This window comes from Sphaeroforma arctica, assembly GCF_001186125.1.
Source record: "Sphaeroforma arctica JP610 unplaced genomic scaffold supercont1.98, whole genome shotgun sequence".
NCBI classification, from domain to species: domain Eukaryota; class Ichthyosporea; order Ichthyophonida; genus Sphaeroforma; species Sphaeroforma arctica.
In genome coordinates, this window is record NW_014040460.1 from 1 (window position 1) to 15,655 (window position 15,655).

At 42.9% G+C, this 15,655-nt stretch overlaps 4 protein-coding genes across 5 annotated transcripts in view; 2 read left to right on the plus strand and 2 right to left on the minus strand.

Moving 5' to 3' along the window:
- The first annotated feature begins 356 nt into the window (after nucleotides 1-356).
- Nucleotides 357-3,718, plus strand: SARC_02233 (hypothetical protein). The gene is made up of 6 exons (XM_014304002.1): nucleotides 357-603; nucleotides 1,057-1,205; nucleotides 1,566-1,702; nucleotides 2,165-2,324; nucleotides 2,898-2,986; nucleotides 3,242-3,718. The coding sequence occupies exons 1-6, from the start codon at nucleotides 462-464 to the stop codon at nucleotides 3,435-3,437; spliced, it is 873 nt and encodes a 290-aa protein (XP_014159477.1). The 5' UTR covers nucleotides 357-461; the 3' UTR covers nucleotides 3,438-3,718.
- On the minus strand, nucleotides 3,476-5,073 carry SARC_02234 (hypothetical protein). Its single transcript, XM_014304003.1, has one exon. It carries the CDS (start codon nucleotides 4,932-4,934, stop codon nucleotides 4,551-4,553), a length of 384 nt encoding a protein of 127 aa, XP_014159478.1. The 5' UTR covers nucleotides 4,935-5,073; the 3' UTR covers nucleotides 3,476-4,550.
- Nucleotides 5,074-5,534: 461 nt separating this feature from the next.
- On the plus strand, nucleotides 5,535-13,294 carry SARC_02235. Of its 2 annotated transcripts, XM_014304005.1 has the most exons (13): nucleotides 5,535-5,843; nucleotides 6,237-6,439; nucleotides 7,007-7,088; nucleotides 7,690-7,862; nucleotides 8,525-8,626; nucleotides 9,529-9,733; nucleotides 10,086-10,165; nucleotides 10,473-10,652; nucleotides 11,079-11,186; nucleotides 11,806-11,880; nucleotides 12,218-12,329; nucleotides 12,526-12,581; nucleotides 13,031-13,294. In XM_014304005.1, exons 1-13 carry the CDS (start codon nucleotides 5,699-5,701, stop codon nucleotides 13,106-13,108), a joined length of 1,599 nt encoding a protein of 532 aa, XP_014159480.1. In that variant the 5' UTR covers nucleotides 5,535-5,698; the 3' UTR covers nucleotides 13,109-13,294. The 2 variants fall into 2 exon arrangements, with proteins under 2 accessions (XP_014159480.1, XP_014159479.1); XM_014304004.1 differs by lacking the exon at nucleotides 5,535-5,843 and having other exon boundaries at nucleotides 6,198-6,439.
- A 1,317-nt stretch (nucleotides 13,295-14,611) lies between these two features.
- SARC_02236 (hypothetical protein) overlaps nucleotides 14,612-15,655 on the minus strand; it is a gene marked incomplete at its 5' end in the record, with an annotated part of 7,325 nt that continues 6,281 nt past the window's right edge. Inside the window, 3 exons of the mRNA XM_014304006.1 lie at nucleotides 14,612-14,747; nucleotides 15,004-15,098; nucleotides 15,309-15,407. Of these exons, the coding sequence (XP_014159481.1) occupies nucleotides 14,642-14,747; nucleotides 15,004-15,098; nucleotides 15,309-15,407 (300 nt within the window). The 3' untranslated portion in view covers nucleotides 14,612-14,641. The remainder of the gene's footprint in view (nucleotides 14,748-15,003; nucleotides 15,099-15,308; nucleotides 15,408-15,655) is intronic.

A 15,655-nucleotide genomic window follows, 5' to 3' on the forward strand; every position in this document is an offset into this window, starting at 1 on the left:
TATATATATATATAGTAATAACTATATATATATATTATATATATATATATATATATATATATAAGTACATGTATGTATATCTACATATATATATATATATATATATATATATATAATATATTGCACGCGGCGATGCGATTCTAAATTGCTTGTTGTTTTTAATGACTATTTCACAAGATCTTGTCAAATCTGTTGGTAGCAATCCAGATTTAATTCTTCCAGCGGGCTAGTACCAGAACACTTCTTGCCAGATGTCGAGTCTATATATGCACTTTATATTCTTTAACCGACTTATTTTTTTTGTTGGGAAAGCGCATTTTCTCGTCTCAGCAGGTATCAGTGTACTACAAACCAAACTCACATACACGTTACAAGCAATGTCTCTATGGATAAAACCGCCAAGTACGCGACGGGCATTCGTAGAATTTTGGAAATATTGTGTCACATTCGAGTGATCCTTGATGCCAACACGTCTGTACAGTGCCTCCTATCTGTGGCATCGTGTGAGCCCTGCTTTTCCTGTTATCGCGGCCGTCCTGGTAATCTACGACTTTGCAACTCTGTTTAAGGCATCCATGACCGATCCGGGATACATCCCTCGAGGTACCATCACATATTCGTTCTTCGTATGCGCGACGAGTCTATATGTGTGCTGTCAAATTGAAAGATGTGTGGTGCAAGGTTGATCCGGGCGGTGATTTTAATGCAAAACTGTCTCCTTCGAGTTCAATATATAAGATCCGTGTATGATACGTACCGATCTCAGCTGTAGTTTCTATATTTGTGTATGTACAGATTCGCCACACTTTGGTTATTTCATTTATGTTTACGTTGAGTACAACGCACTGGACAGTACCGTTGGTACATATTGGTGCATTGCCATTGCAGGGCAACCTGGTGCGTCCATGATCTTGTGGGGCTGTCATTCAGCATCGTTCGAACAGTAAATTATTTTGTTTTTTCCAAAAAAAAAATGTTGTTTTGGTGCTACCCAACGCGCGGTTCATCTAAAATAAACCCACCGTTCGCCTTGCAAAATAATACTATGTTTCATAGAACGGGAGGATGATTCGGATGATATGGCCCCTCTATATCGAGCGCTGCAAATAGGCTCTCAGACAGTCCAGTGCAAATGGTGTAATACTTGCAATTTCTATCGGCCGCCTCGAGCAGTACACTGTTCAGTTTGCGACAACTGTGTTGAGGTAAGTATATATCACTGGCCCTCTGATATTTATGTAAACCGCACTTGCTGAATGTTGCTTGTTTAATGCACACCATCCGAGATCTCTACCTATATACATGAGTCTTTGTACATTGTCACATATCCTGAGATGCCAACTAACCCACGTATAGAATGTTCGCCTTGTTGTAGTCACCAGTGATATGGCCCCTGCCACTCTCATCATGTATCCCACTGTTCACGTCATGTTGATTTTGTCGGGCACCATTTGTGCTTCGGTTGTTGCTCGAACTGCCTACCCACACCGGATGTTCGTATCACGCAAGGCTTCCTCTGTTTGGTGATCAACTTATCTGCTTCGCCGCATATCCTTTGCGCCCAGAATTTTGACCACCACTGCCCCTGGGTGGGCAATTGCATAGCCAAACGCAACTACGGGGTCTTCGTTACATGGCTCTTTCTATCCGTGGTATACGCTTTCTATATCGCTGCTCTGTGTGCGGTGAAGATAAACGACAAGTAAGCATATCTTGAAACCCTTGAGATGGGGTATATATGTTGCAATGAATAACTACTGTTTGAACTAGACAATGAACTAGACGCTTGTGTACTTGGGGCAGGCTTGATCTGCGGTACTTACAATGTCCCTAGAAAATCCGGAACATTTTCAGAAGCACTTCTTCAAGTTTGATAACGCGTACCGGAACGTGTGAAGTTATGTCATTTGTGAAATGTGGTGAGGGTATATTTCAGATTAAAGGTGCCCCTATAGCTTAACACCAATAACCTAATAGTGTTATTTTAGGACATGCAGTTATCTATCTGCTCTCTCGCTTCAACCATCTGATACTCTTTCCAATCAGAGATCGATCAGTCCATGTCTACACATGTATATATGATAATCACGTTCTTGAAGATGATGTACACATACATGCAAATGTTATTCAAACAGTAACCTTTAGTTTGTGATCAAACTTGTAGATATTCCTCGGCCGGCGAACCTGGCGTGCATGATCTCTTCAGCGAGAACTGGGCCGAATGGACAATTATTTTCTACATAGCTGTCCTTATGATCCCAGTAGGGGGGCTAGCTTGTCTCCACATCACACTCCTATACCGAGGCTTGACCACGAACGAAATGGTATGTCCAAAACGGAACAGTAAATCTCTGTTTGGGGTCGCAATTGAAATCGCAAAGTGCGAATGATTCTTCATATGGATATCGAATGATTTTTCATATGGATATGGGTATAAGGTTCGCGCATGGCCTAATTCGTGACTGCCCTCAGCGCACTCGCTGTCACTGTCATTTGGCAAATATCCGTGCTAGTGCGCTTGACGGTATAGTCGTTACTTTAAGTGGGCTGCTTCATCACGCTTTCTGTTTATGGAGACCCTTTTACCCTGTTGCACTTTTGAAGCAATATCTTACTCTGTCAGGTAGGCTGGTCTTTTCGAATCTATTCAACTTGCATGTCTCTTTTGGTACGGGAGATAATGTCCATAGAGGGGAAAAACTATATATACTTTTATATTCCAGTCTCCAACATAAAGCATGTATGCAGGTATATATTGTACACATACTTTCATATTCCAGTCTCAAACTCGCACGAAGCATGTGTACATACATCAATGTAACGTGAGATGAGTATTCAGCTTCCATTTTATATTCTTTAAAGATTTTAAACTCAAATCAAGAACCTGTTAACCACAGATCAACGGAAAGTACGATAAGAGGAGTCCGTATGATCGTGGTGCTTGCGGCAATCTCGTCTACATACTATGTGGACCGCGACAACCCAGGTATATGACATCGCCATTTTGTATCTCTCACGTTATGTTGCTATTGTAGTTGTATATCCTGCCGTTAGTCATAGAATATTGTCGGGTTCAATTGGAGACGGAATGCAAGTACGAAGAACTATATCAATTAAACGTTGCTATAGTCCATTGCAATTGTATTTTTTTCAACTGTTTATCGAACTCCTACACTGAGGAGTACCTCTTTATTCTGTACTTTCTCGTACATTTCTAAACATTGTTCTTTCCAATTTACAGTTTTGTGAGACCCAGGAAAAAAAGGGTTGTTCAAGCGGACGGTAAGGTTAAGTGGATTCGCTCAGAGTATCCGCCAGTCCCCGCCACCGTCATGCCTAGGTCCGTGCATGTATGGCGCCACGGTACTTCTGTGGAGGAGGATGACGTACCCACTAGCATATGCATGCAAGAAATACCACCTGAGACGCCGACTTAAATTCGAACCGAAATAAATTAGTACAAACGAGCGTGTCTGTGGACAACGGCACAATCGCCTTTCGCTCGAGTCGGTTGATGCACTCACTAGTCTATGCATGCAGGAATTGCCACCCGGGCAATCGAGTTAGATTAGATCCGAATCCAACTATATTTGTATCGCGCGGTATACGGGTATTCGTTTCTTTCTGTCCACAATAGTTCGTTTCTCGAGGAGGAGGATGTACCTACTAGCGTTGCTTCAAAAATTGCCAGTTGAGCCACCGAACTAAAATAGATTCGAACTTAATTCGAGTACACACAGGACGTAATACGACTGTATTCTTCGCTCTGCAATCGCTATGCCAAAGTCTGTGGATATACGGTGCCAGTATATTTCATTCTGCGGATGAACTACTCTATGATAAGTGTGCAAGAAACTTCCCTTTGAGTCGATATATATGTTTTCTATTGCGATACAACATCCGAAGCTCCCCGTTGAGAAGACTGTACACTCTCTATAAGCTCCGTTTTCTCTTATGAAGAATGTTTTGCAGTCTTCCGCCACACACCGCACTAACAACGCCTGCCGTTGATCCATAGTATAGGTCCCCATCCTATTTCCACCGCATTCCTATACATACGTAATTTTAGGCAGTTTTCTTTTTTTTTTTGTGACGATATCACTTTAGAGATTCATCAAATAAATGCGGATACCTTCACAAAGTCAATTAGAGTAGTCGATTAAATGCACCCTGTCATCATTGCAACGTACTCCAAAACACAACTCGTGGTCAACGTCGACAGCTCCGAAGACGTTCAATCTGTCACACCATACTCCTGCTTAGTGACACTATACTGAAAATACACGGACCTTATGGCGTATTCTTATTCTGTGATATCTAGGAAAAATCAACTATCAGTGACTGCCGATACAATTTGCATAACAGCTACTTATATCTCGGAGTCCAGTAAAAAATGCGCATAATTAGGCATATACTTCCGGACCGGAACGGAACGCCGTTCCAGTGAGTGATTGCTGGTGCTTATATTTATATAGGAATAAACTTATATATATATATATATATATACATACAGACTTACAAGCACAAAATAATAACTGTACCCAATCAGTCTACAAAGAAAAATACAGCAAGGCAATACCAGTAAGCGCCGGCACAGTTTGCACCATAAGTATCTTGGGGAACACGGTCGCAGCGCCGTAGACCCCCGCCACCGCCACACACGACAGGAAGAAGAACTTGTAGTCAGTGCCGGTATCTGTGTCGCCTAGATACAACCCCCGGTATAAACCCGCGGCGAGAAACCCATTGTATAACCCTTGGTTTTTGGCCATAGTGTATGTCTTCCGCTGGAACTCGATGTTCTCGGGCGTTTTCCGAACGCCAAAGGCCTTCATAGCTCGGGGCTGGTCCCACATAAACATCTCGAGCGCGAGGATGTAGACATGTAATGTAGCGACGGAGAAAACTACCCCCTTGGCCAATGTGCTGATCATTGTTGATTGTTGGCAATTTGTCAGACTCCTAGAATGGGACTGGGATGACCGTGTTCAAACAGAGTTCGGTTTAGCCTCGGACTAAATATATAATTAAGTTGTGTTGATTGCACTTTTACAACAATGCTTTTTTTTTAACTTTCAGCACTTGTTGGGACTTGGGAGTGTTCCTGTGTACTTATATGGTAACCTGTGCTCGTGGTCATCACTTTTTCAACATACCGAACTGTTTTCCAGAAGATTCAAAACAAATCGATTTTAGAAAGTACAATGTGTATTTTTGTATAAAAAAAACTAAAAAAGAAAATACTTTTTTTGTGTGTTTTTAAAGAAAAGTGTGTAAAAAAAAAATTATATGTATTTATAAAATACTGTCGCATAGATTCAAATAAACCGCATCAATCATAGTCAAATAGACCGCCATCGATAAGGGTCGCACCAGTCACCACATATTCCACTTCCAACAAGTGGAGTAGGCTATAGGTATACATATCAGCTGTTGTGTGATTGTGGGCCAGCGCACGGCACCTCAGTATAGTACACTTGACTACCTCAGCTGCACACACAATACACACCTGACATACAAACTAATTACACATCCAGAAGCCTCCCAACAGTATATACAATACACGCAATTCCTACACTATCAACGCAAGTAAGGATAGTATACCCAGGTTAGCGCAGGAACATATACACACTCTTACACGCACATATATAAAGTCCATATCAGACGGCGCTAAACATCCAAATCGCGCAATCACAGCATGTTTACGCCGAAAGTGGGACGTGGAAGGGGTGGTCGAGGCGGTGGCCCTGGACGGCCCAGTCGACACACGCAAGTGCCCACGAAACTACTAAACACAACGTTCAATCCCAACTACAAACCACCCCCCAATCCCAACAAGAAAGGTGAGTGGGTGGAGTGACTGGAATGCAACCTATGTAAAATGTGTACATAAAGTCTTTGTACAAAGTGAAATTTTATCGTACATAACATATCATAAATATGATATTGTATTGCTTGAACGGTAGATAGTTCTATATATATATATATATAAATATATATTAATATATCAGTGTCTGTGTCTGTGTCTGTGTCTGTCTGTTTCTGTCGTATGTTTATGTGTCTGTTATTTTGTTTATTATATATATATATATTTATATGTACATAAATATATATACATGTATATATATATATGTATATATATATATATATATATGTGTGTGTGTGCATATGATATTAAGTTTTACGTATCAAGCGCTAGGCATGGAAGGTTTCTCTTGAAATACTGTTGTACGAAGCTGCAGTTGATTTTGTACGATCCGCTCCGGGAGAAGGAAGAAAGCCTGACGGGACTTCGCAAGCTCGTGTGCTGAACAACGAAGAGGAAGAGGAAGACTTGGGGCCGTGTACAGAGTATAATGTCATCAGAGGCAGCATCGGGCACGATACGGATGCAACGCATATTATTAAATTTCAAGGCAGAGAGATTCCTGTCGATGATGTATGTACTCTATGCTGGCGGTGAATTGTTGTGTAAATCTGGGGTGGCGGTGTGGCATGCGTTTGCCCATTTGTTGAGGCTGTTATACAGATCCGTTGCGGATACGCATGGCGAATGTTGCAGATCGAATCATTTGCAAGTTCTGACTTCTGAGCTGCTGCGTGAACGTGAAATAGGCATAACCGTGCTCATTGCCACTACGTCCACGATCGTGTGCTATAATCCCATTCTATTTAACATATGCTTTATGCTTTCCAATTATAATATCCTTGCCTTCATCACTGGCATGCCGCTGTTGTTGGGCGAGTGACATGGGTGCCTCACACACTCTTATGCTTCACCGGAGTGAACACCTCTATCAGACGTTCCGTGGGTGAAGCCACGTAAAGAACTAGGCAATGCATTGTAGTTTGTACGTATTGCTCTAAGTGCTTATACAAACTGTGGTCAAGTACAAAAGGGCCAAGTACGCAAAGTAGATTAAGATTAAGTGGCGCATCGTCAAATGTTCGTGTCCACCCACTCATTCGCATATTTCGCTTTCGTTGTGCCATATCGTTTATATAGATCAGCGATTTGCAAATGAGGCGAGTGGTCGATCCCAACTATGTCAAGAGAGTTCGCGAGGTAGAAGTCGTCCCAGAGAAAGGTGTGTATTATACTATCTATGTTTCATTTCGTCACTTAATCGGCCTTGTCCGCGTATACTTATAGTTCGCACGTGCAAAGACGTATCCCGGCAGCAGCGTTGTAGCTAAGCAATTTGTTCTTACATACAAAGTATAGTCCTGAGCCCGTAAATACAAATAGCCATGTTGTTCTCGGCGTATTTTGTTAATGTTGAAGATTGTTTGTCATGAGTGGATGGGTGCGTATTCTGGAGCCATTTGTATTCATACCCCGCACGTAATTTAAACTCGATTGAGGTGCACATCAGGTCCACGGTCTAGACGATCCGGGGCTATACATCAATGGATGCTACTATTCATTCCATCCAAATTGTATCCACGGCTGTTTGCTTAATATTTGTGCCTTCTGCAAAACCGACGTTGCCCTCCCGCAGGCCGCAATACATGTACTTGTGATCACGTTATCACATATATTCACAGGCTATTGTGATTCTCATTGTTGTGCAGTTCGTATCCACGTATACGTCACATCTCCGCACGAGTCACAAAGTCGTATGGCTTACAGTTGTTGGGTTCTTCCGAAGTCGTCGTATGATTCTCATTCTCTGTACAATTGTGCAGGAGCTGGGAGTGTATACAAGAGTAGCAATAAAGTGGGTAAGGTCAAACGTCGATGGCGGCCGAGAGGCGAACGCGAAATGTTGTGGGAAATGGATCTGGAGCAGAAGAGCGAAACAACACGATTTAATGGACACCGCGAGAAACTTGAACAACACTATATGCTGTTTGTCAATGTAAGTTATGACTAGTCTTGACGTATTTCGTATATTGGCAAGTGTTGAGAGTAGCAATAGCGTAGCGTGTTAGGCGTACGAGCCAAGAAGTTCCCTTTTGCTCTGATGGAATAGTGCGATCCTGAGCATGTTTGTTTTAGCTGCCGTATCTTTCGAGGCACTGATGTGTGTAACTTCCAGCCATTCTACGGATCAGGATCGTTTGATAGGCAACTGTATTGCCGAATACGTAGTTGGCGGATCCCCTTGCACCGCATCCTCCGAGCTGTTGCACGTTCGATTGCGTACCACATGTGAGTATTGCACAAGTAGGATGAACCCCAAAATCATACAATCAGAGACCTGCTCGTGTGTTGCATGTGAGCAATGCACAAGTAGGATGAACCCCAAAATCATACAATCACAGACCTGCTGGTGTGTTGTATGTGGGCAATGCACAAGTAGGATGAACCCCAAAATCATACAATCACAGACCTGCTCGTGTGCTGCATGTGAGCAATGCACAAGTAGGATGAACCCCAAAATCATACAATCACAGACCTGCTCGTGTGTTGCTCTTGGTGGGCACAAAACAGTATGCTACTGCTCGCGTCGTCGCATTGGTGCATCGTGATTGCTTTGTTTTTTGGCTCTGATGCAATTGTATGTCTCTATATTTTCAGGATGGCAAAGGCAATTTCGAGGTCATTCCGACGGACAACTGGTACAAGTTCACACAGGAGGTCAAGTACGAAACGATGTCACTGGAGGAAGTAGAAGCCGAGGTGGGTTCTATTTATTGTGTGGATACACAGCTGGTAGACGTGTTCTTGAATGAATTTTTTTTGAAACCCTTTTTTTTTAAAGCAAAGATATCTTCACATGCTTACCGACTCACTGGATTGTCGATCGCATGTCTCGTTGTATACTGTTGCAATCGTCTGCTTGGTGCCAGATGTAGAGGATTCTGCCTATGGCTATATTGTGTATGAAACCTGTAGTGGCGATCGGAAAACTCATCACCACAGAATGCGCTGCAATGTAATTGGTGCAGTGACTGTGGTGCAAAAGTGTATGTTGCATACGATGAGCCGCCTAGTACCTTAGTACAGCTTCAATGAGTCAGTCCGTAAATACGAATATTGCCTCCAGGAACAGACAAGACAGTACGCATACTCCATTCTCAGCCGTAGTTGTACATAACATTTAAGGATGGAACAGAAATGAAAAATCGCCTTCGGTAGTCAGTGCATATACATACATACATCTCAGACATGTACACAGCGGTCGCAAGTATTCATGGTTAAACCCTTTTGCAGCTCGCGATGACTATTATAGTTGCATTCTGTCAGGAAGCCTGAGGAAGTGCCCTCGTATCAAGTTCGTTTCTTTTGCAAGTTCTTTATAGACACAGAAGTGCTTATGCTTCTAGGCTTGTGTATACTTGTTCCCGTGTATCACACTGAAGTTCTACTCGTAGTTGAAGTAAAAGAAGATTTTCTAAGTAAAACCGATATATCAAGGTCTGCACATGCATTACATCCGTGGATGGATATAATGTATATTAGTGATTGGTGACTTCAACCTGACTGCCATCCTTTAAAATCTTAAACTGTCAGACGACGGTGTGCGTATACTAAGTTTGCGTATTGGTATCTACGTACATCCTCAAACCGTACACCCGCAGATGAAGAAAAAGAAAAGTGGTGACCGGTGGGTGCAAACTAGACTGAAGGCTCGCGAAGAAAAACAGGAAGAACAGAAGGCCGCGCTCTCGACGGCCATGAGTGGGCAAACCGGTGCACAGAGTGACTCGGAAGAGGAGGATGCCATCAACGACCCGCTAGATATTGTGACCAAGCATGATAAGAAGATGGCGAAGAAGGCCGCGGGTAGGTTACTCGAGTGTCATCGGTATAGTTGCCTTGTGCTGCTGTCAGCCACGTGTTGCAAACACGTTGTACACATGGCCTACACGGGGACAGGTTCAGACGTATGCCGAGTATTTAGAGTGAGGATATGTGCACATACGCTGTTGAGGGTCTTCTCTTCTATAGTGAGCGTGAAAGGGCATTGTGTGCTGGGCATATGCTGGGTCAGAAATGACATGCATCCATTGGTCAACACTTTCTGATCGTTGTTTCGTGCGTGTGAAGGCTGCTGTTCTGATTTTTGTGCTTGTGAAGGCTGCTGATTTCAGTATGTAGCGGCATGCCAGTTTTTAATCGTCCTTCACATTTTCAGGTAAGCGTAAAGTCGAGAGGGAAGATATGGAGTACGAGGCGGAATTCACGGACGACGAAGCGGGAGCCGTAACACAGGAGGTACATTCAACAACAACTTACAATTCCAAATTGATCCTATCTGTTTGCGATAAATAGATTTGGTTGCCTTTCCTGATCTAATTCATTGTGATGTTAATTTTTCTTCACAAATAAGCTGCGAGCTCACGTCTCCCTTCAGTTTTAAGATTGAAATGCCGATAATTCCTGCTCCTGCGCAATGTGTGGACTTATGTTCTCGCCGGATCCTCCCGAGAGAATTCCCGAGAGACCCGAGAGAATCCGAGAGAATTCAAGACAATGGTCTCATCAGCATATTTATTGCCCAACTTGCGTTCATGAATGCTAGGCACTCGAAGAAACCGAAGAGTACGAAGCACCGCCCGAGAGCGACTCGGACGACGAAGACGGCGAACCCGCCGAGGACGAGCTCACAAAGACGGGCAAAGAACTGAGGAAGAAACTTAAAGACGGGGTGGATGACGCGGACTTGCCTGCCACCAACGCAGATGACAATGCGGATGATTCGGTGGGTGTGGGAAACTTTGGTGTTTGTTTTGGTTTGGTTGCGTTGCTGGACCTTGCCCATGTTGATGTGGTGGTTGTGTGATGTTGTAGTGGATAGAAAGCACACTGCCTGCTTACAAGGTGGTGGTATGAGAAGGGACGCTCAATTTGAGTCATTACGTGGTATATGCAGCACATGTTGTTCAGGTCAGCTTTATAGACAGCTTTTGCGCCAACAATCACACATTTATATACCTTCCAGCGCATAAAGTGCGTTTTGATAGATCGCAGACATCAACAATAAAAGTCGATTCCTAACGGTTGTCACTAGGCAAGACAGTTGGATTACATAGCCGCCCTAAACCTCCAACAGCGCAAGCATTACTTATAATATCTGCCCCCCCATATACTTACAATACCCCCCCCCCCCCCGTATGGCGTGCCTTAGGATGATGAGCTGGGTGTGGTAATTAAACCGACCACAAGCAAACCCCCGCCTCAAACCCAACCTCAACCCCAAGTTAGGAAAGCACCGGCCGCGCCGAGAGTCAAAAGGGTGTGGTTGCGAAATTCAGTGGGGCATAGTGTATATATGTGTATGTATGTATCCATGTATGTATGTATGTATGTATGCATGTATGTATGTATGTATGTATGTATGTATGTATGTATGTATGTATGTATGTATGTGTATATATATATATATATATATATTATATGTATATATATATATATATATGTGTGTGTGTGGGTGGGTGTGGGTGTATGTGTATGTGTATGTGTATGTATATATCTATATATGTATACGTATATGTGTGTGTGTATATATGTATATATATATATATATGGGTGCATTTTATAGTGCATATATTGGTTCCAACTAAAATTGTTGTTGGCGTTTGTTATGTTGTGCATGTGTGGTTAAGGTGTTTATTTTTGGAAATTTTACACCTTTCAGATTTCGGTAATGTTTTCAATGATGATTCACGAGCATTGAATATTCATGGTTGAATGTGGCATGTGCCAGTATTCAGCAGCAGACACTCTACCGTTTCAAACTACGCTGTAGCTGGGTTATTTCAACTCGTCAGGTTGAGACCACTGTGAGATGTCCAGTACATTTAGAGACTGGTTCCAAAAGTCGTATGATTTATATTTGGCCATTTCTAACTCAGGAGGCTGCCCCGAAGGCCCAGAAACGACCCAGAGAAGAAATAGATGACTCAGCAAAGAATATTCCCATGAAAAGAGTGAGTATCCGTATATGTATTAATATAGCACGTACGCACACGCAAAGGAAAGTATCGCCTGTGTTGTTTGCTGCATGAATGTACAGTATGACTTGATTTGGAAGAGTCCCTCGTGATCTTGCGATCATGAGTATACACGTCGCGCTGATCACTTTCTCTTGTATAGTTAACACCAAAAATAATTACTGTGCATTGCCTAGTCTATCGATCGATGTATTGGTTCATAGTCATTCAGTGAGATAATAGTTATGTCATTGCTATAGGGCTGGACACTATATTGCATACATACGCTTTTTTTTTTATAGCAATAACTTCCGATTCTACTCGCATTGTGCAGCTAAAACCAGAGTCAATCTCCCCCTTCACGGAGGAGGAAGTATGCAAGCTGATTATGTCCATGGAGAACGCCAGTATCAAAGATATCCTAGCGAAGGACAAGAAGATTAAACGTAAGTGTAATGTTTGCAAGCACACTTTATTGAGTATCTGTGCCATCGTGGCTACACGCGCAGATGTCTATCTCTATATACAGGTGTACGAGCCCATTCAGAGTTTAATTTCTAATTAATACTATGAAGCTGAACTGTGTCTTAGATGTGATATGACTGCGTATTGTTCTCACAATTTCACCATTGCACTTGTTAGGTACAATCGGCAGGGACAAGGCAGAGAAGCAAAGATTTATCGACATTATGAACAAGGTACTAATATCGCGTGCTTAACTTGCCCTCGTGTTTTTTGGAATGGTATTGTAGATGTTCAAAAACGGATATATCAGATATGTAAAGACTACTCGGTTACGCTCAGCTGCCTATGCACGACTACGGGCAGCGGCGAGCTTTGCTGGTATTCGCACCGTGATATCTGAAGTTTGCTGTCTCAGCACAATGCTTGCGACGAGTTTTTCGTGATGTGTATACCTTGGGGCGTACAGTGGCCGACTACAGGCCCTGTTGGTGTGTTGGGAGTATCGCCAACGAACTACGTTTAACTTTGTGGTTAACGTTGGCCTAGTCGCGATCATTTACTTGCCTCTATTCTATTGTCACTCCGCAGAATTGAAACAAATATGTGAATGCTATTGTTTAGGTTTTGGTGGATTGCATATGCGAATTTAAACTTGACACTTCTTTTATCCAACATCACACAGGTCACGAAAAAGAATGAGACTGGACAGACAAAGACATACACTCTTAAACCGAAGTTCAAGGAGCTGTACAACTTATAACCTCGAAGCTTGCAACGAAAGCTGATAAGATCGCATGCACAAGAAAACTTAAGTTTAAACGAGATTACTATATTAAGATGCCAGTAAACCTTGCGCAATAGTAGTCACGCAAATTCTTGGCAAATGATACTCAAACTAGTGATCTGATGTAGACTATTTGATAAATGATACTCAAACTAGTGATCTGATGTAGACAATTGAAGCAACATTCGGACACAGCAATTAATGCCTGTTAGACGTGAAGACAGCCAGCGCATAGCTCGCGCAGGTTATGAAATATCCTGCTCTGAAGGAAGCCAGACTTCCCTTCAATTTATTGAAACATTTTATCGATTGTACTGAGGGTTTCGAGGTATCACAGTACGACGAAATGATACTATCTAGCAAAGGGTGCCTAATCGTTCAATCTGTCGCGGTGTTATTGCTCAAAAGCGGATAGTTTTAGACTGTAATGCTCCGGTCAATGCTTGAATCTTTTCGATGTCTGGTGTGGCGACCGATTATTCCTAAACCTTCTCTGCTAATCTCCTTGTTTTTGGTACAGCTACAGAACTAGTCACAATGCAAACGTGTACACCCCAAAATGGTATGCCCAGGGTGCTGTGTGTGGAGGTCAGGCCTGCAGAATCATTGTCGTTAGTGTGACGTAAAAATATTACTCCTGATATTGTCTATGATATTAAACAATCATCCATTGTGTGCATATTAGTTGGTCATGTGTTCGATTCCGCTGATTTTATCATACCTCATACATTGCTGAAACAATTCCGATTTGAGCAGTCCTCTAGAGAGCAAAGTATATTAAACCCTAAACCCTAAATCTTCGGAACCCCTCTCTATTTTACTCATTCGTGTTTACAAATTGGGCGTGGCAAATCTAGATCGGCAAATCTGCACATACAACTGTCGTATATGAAAAAAGACGAATTCGATTTCAAAAAATGTTTTAAGTTCTTCTGCCCTCCCGAGTTCCAGGTGAGCTGCTCTCACAAACTCGGATTGTCTGAAGTGGAAAGACATATGTCTAGCATTCGCAGCTCGACGGTATCATTTGGTGGTAGACCTAAGCATCAGCTGAAGAGAGGTCATCTACTCTGTAGAAGATATCACACGCTGCACACGCCTGAGTCCAGTCTGAGTCAGACACAGTAACATGAAATCTTTCATCCGGGAGAATTGCTAGCTGTTCGAAACCAGAGTCTCATTCCCATTTCTAGACTTAAAATAGGTCCGCTCGTTTCGAAAATAAAAATATATGAGCCTCTTCGAGAAGCCGTCCAAACGGACGCCTCATTTTGATCGCGAATCGTTTATCTCCAGTTGGAGACTGTGCTCTGTGGTCATGCAAGCACATTTATTTTTTATTTTAAGATACTGATACGGACTGATCGTGCAAGTCCGACATTATTAAGTCATGGTATGCTCTCTGTGGTCTCGCCGAGCTTAAGAGCGCTACGCAAATCACTACAAGTCCACAGTGTGCGTGTGAGATCTCTTATTTGATACTACGGTATTGGTCCGTGTTCTCGCGGTCTACTGCCCTTGGCCTAAGTATCGCTGTGTAAGGCTTCCGACTGCGCTGTATAGCCATTCTGTAGTAGTAGGCGTCTCGTTCGTGATCACCGGTAGTTCCGCGGGGCTGCGTGTAAGAGAGTGGGTACTGGTTAATGTAGTGTGAAAATATCAACCATCGATATAGCGCCACCATCGCCAACAGCTCGATTGCTAACACGATGCAGGGCATTGTTCATTTTGTATATATAGTGAGAAACTATACGCGTCATAATTAAGAGCCACATATGGCGTACTGCACACTCGCTGAACTACGGTCAGTCCGTCGAAGGCAGAATTAGCACTTCGCTGGCAACGAGCGCGCAGCAGATATAGGTACATACCTGCCGTGCACCCTCACTCGGTAGAGTGTCGTGTATTCGGGATAGCCCCAGTTGCTGGTAACATGGACCTTGATTAATTGGGTGGCATTGGTATCCTGGAAAGACCCGAGATATGCCAATTTAGTAATTATCGAACGCAAAAGATCGCACGAGAACGCGACCAGAGATGCATTGATCAGGCAAATGTACGCTGGCGATTTCTGTCTAACAAATTTGAAAGCAAATAACATGTGTATTCTTCATATGGACTGCTTGGCGATTGCATCTGTCCGCAGCATCTAAAGAAATACGTTTACCTCACTCACCGTTAGTTCAAAAGTCTGCACAGGCTCCGCATCTGCCGTAAACTGATACTGGAAGCGCCCTGCCTCCGTACCGACGTCATCGTCCAAACCTTGAAGGGTCTGGGATATTGATGCGACAGACGTAAACATGGATACACATGAGTCTGAGGAATACCCTCTCGCTGGACTTGAAATCACATATGAAGCTCAATGGAAATCAAACTGTGAGAAAGAACGTAATCGCTGGCAACACAACCCGTAGCCGGTACCGCTTGATGTCATTAAGCATTCAGGCATTCAGGCAGACTAATCGTTTAGTTGCAAGCAATCTTCATGTATGAGAAAATAATTTTTTATTGTATGTGTAA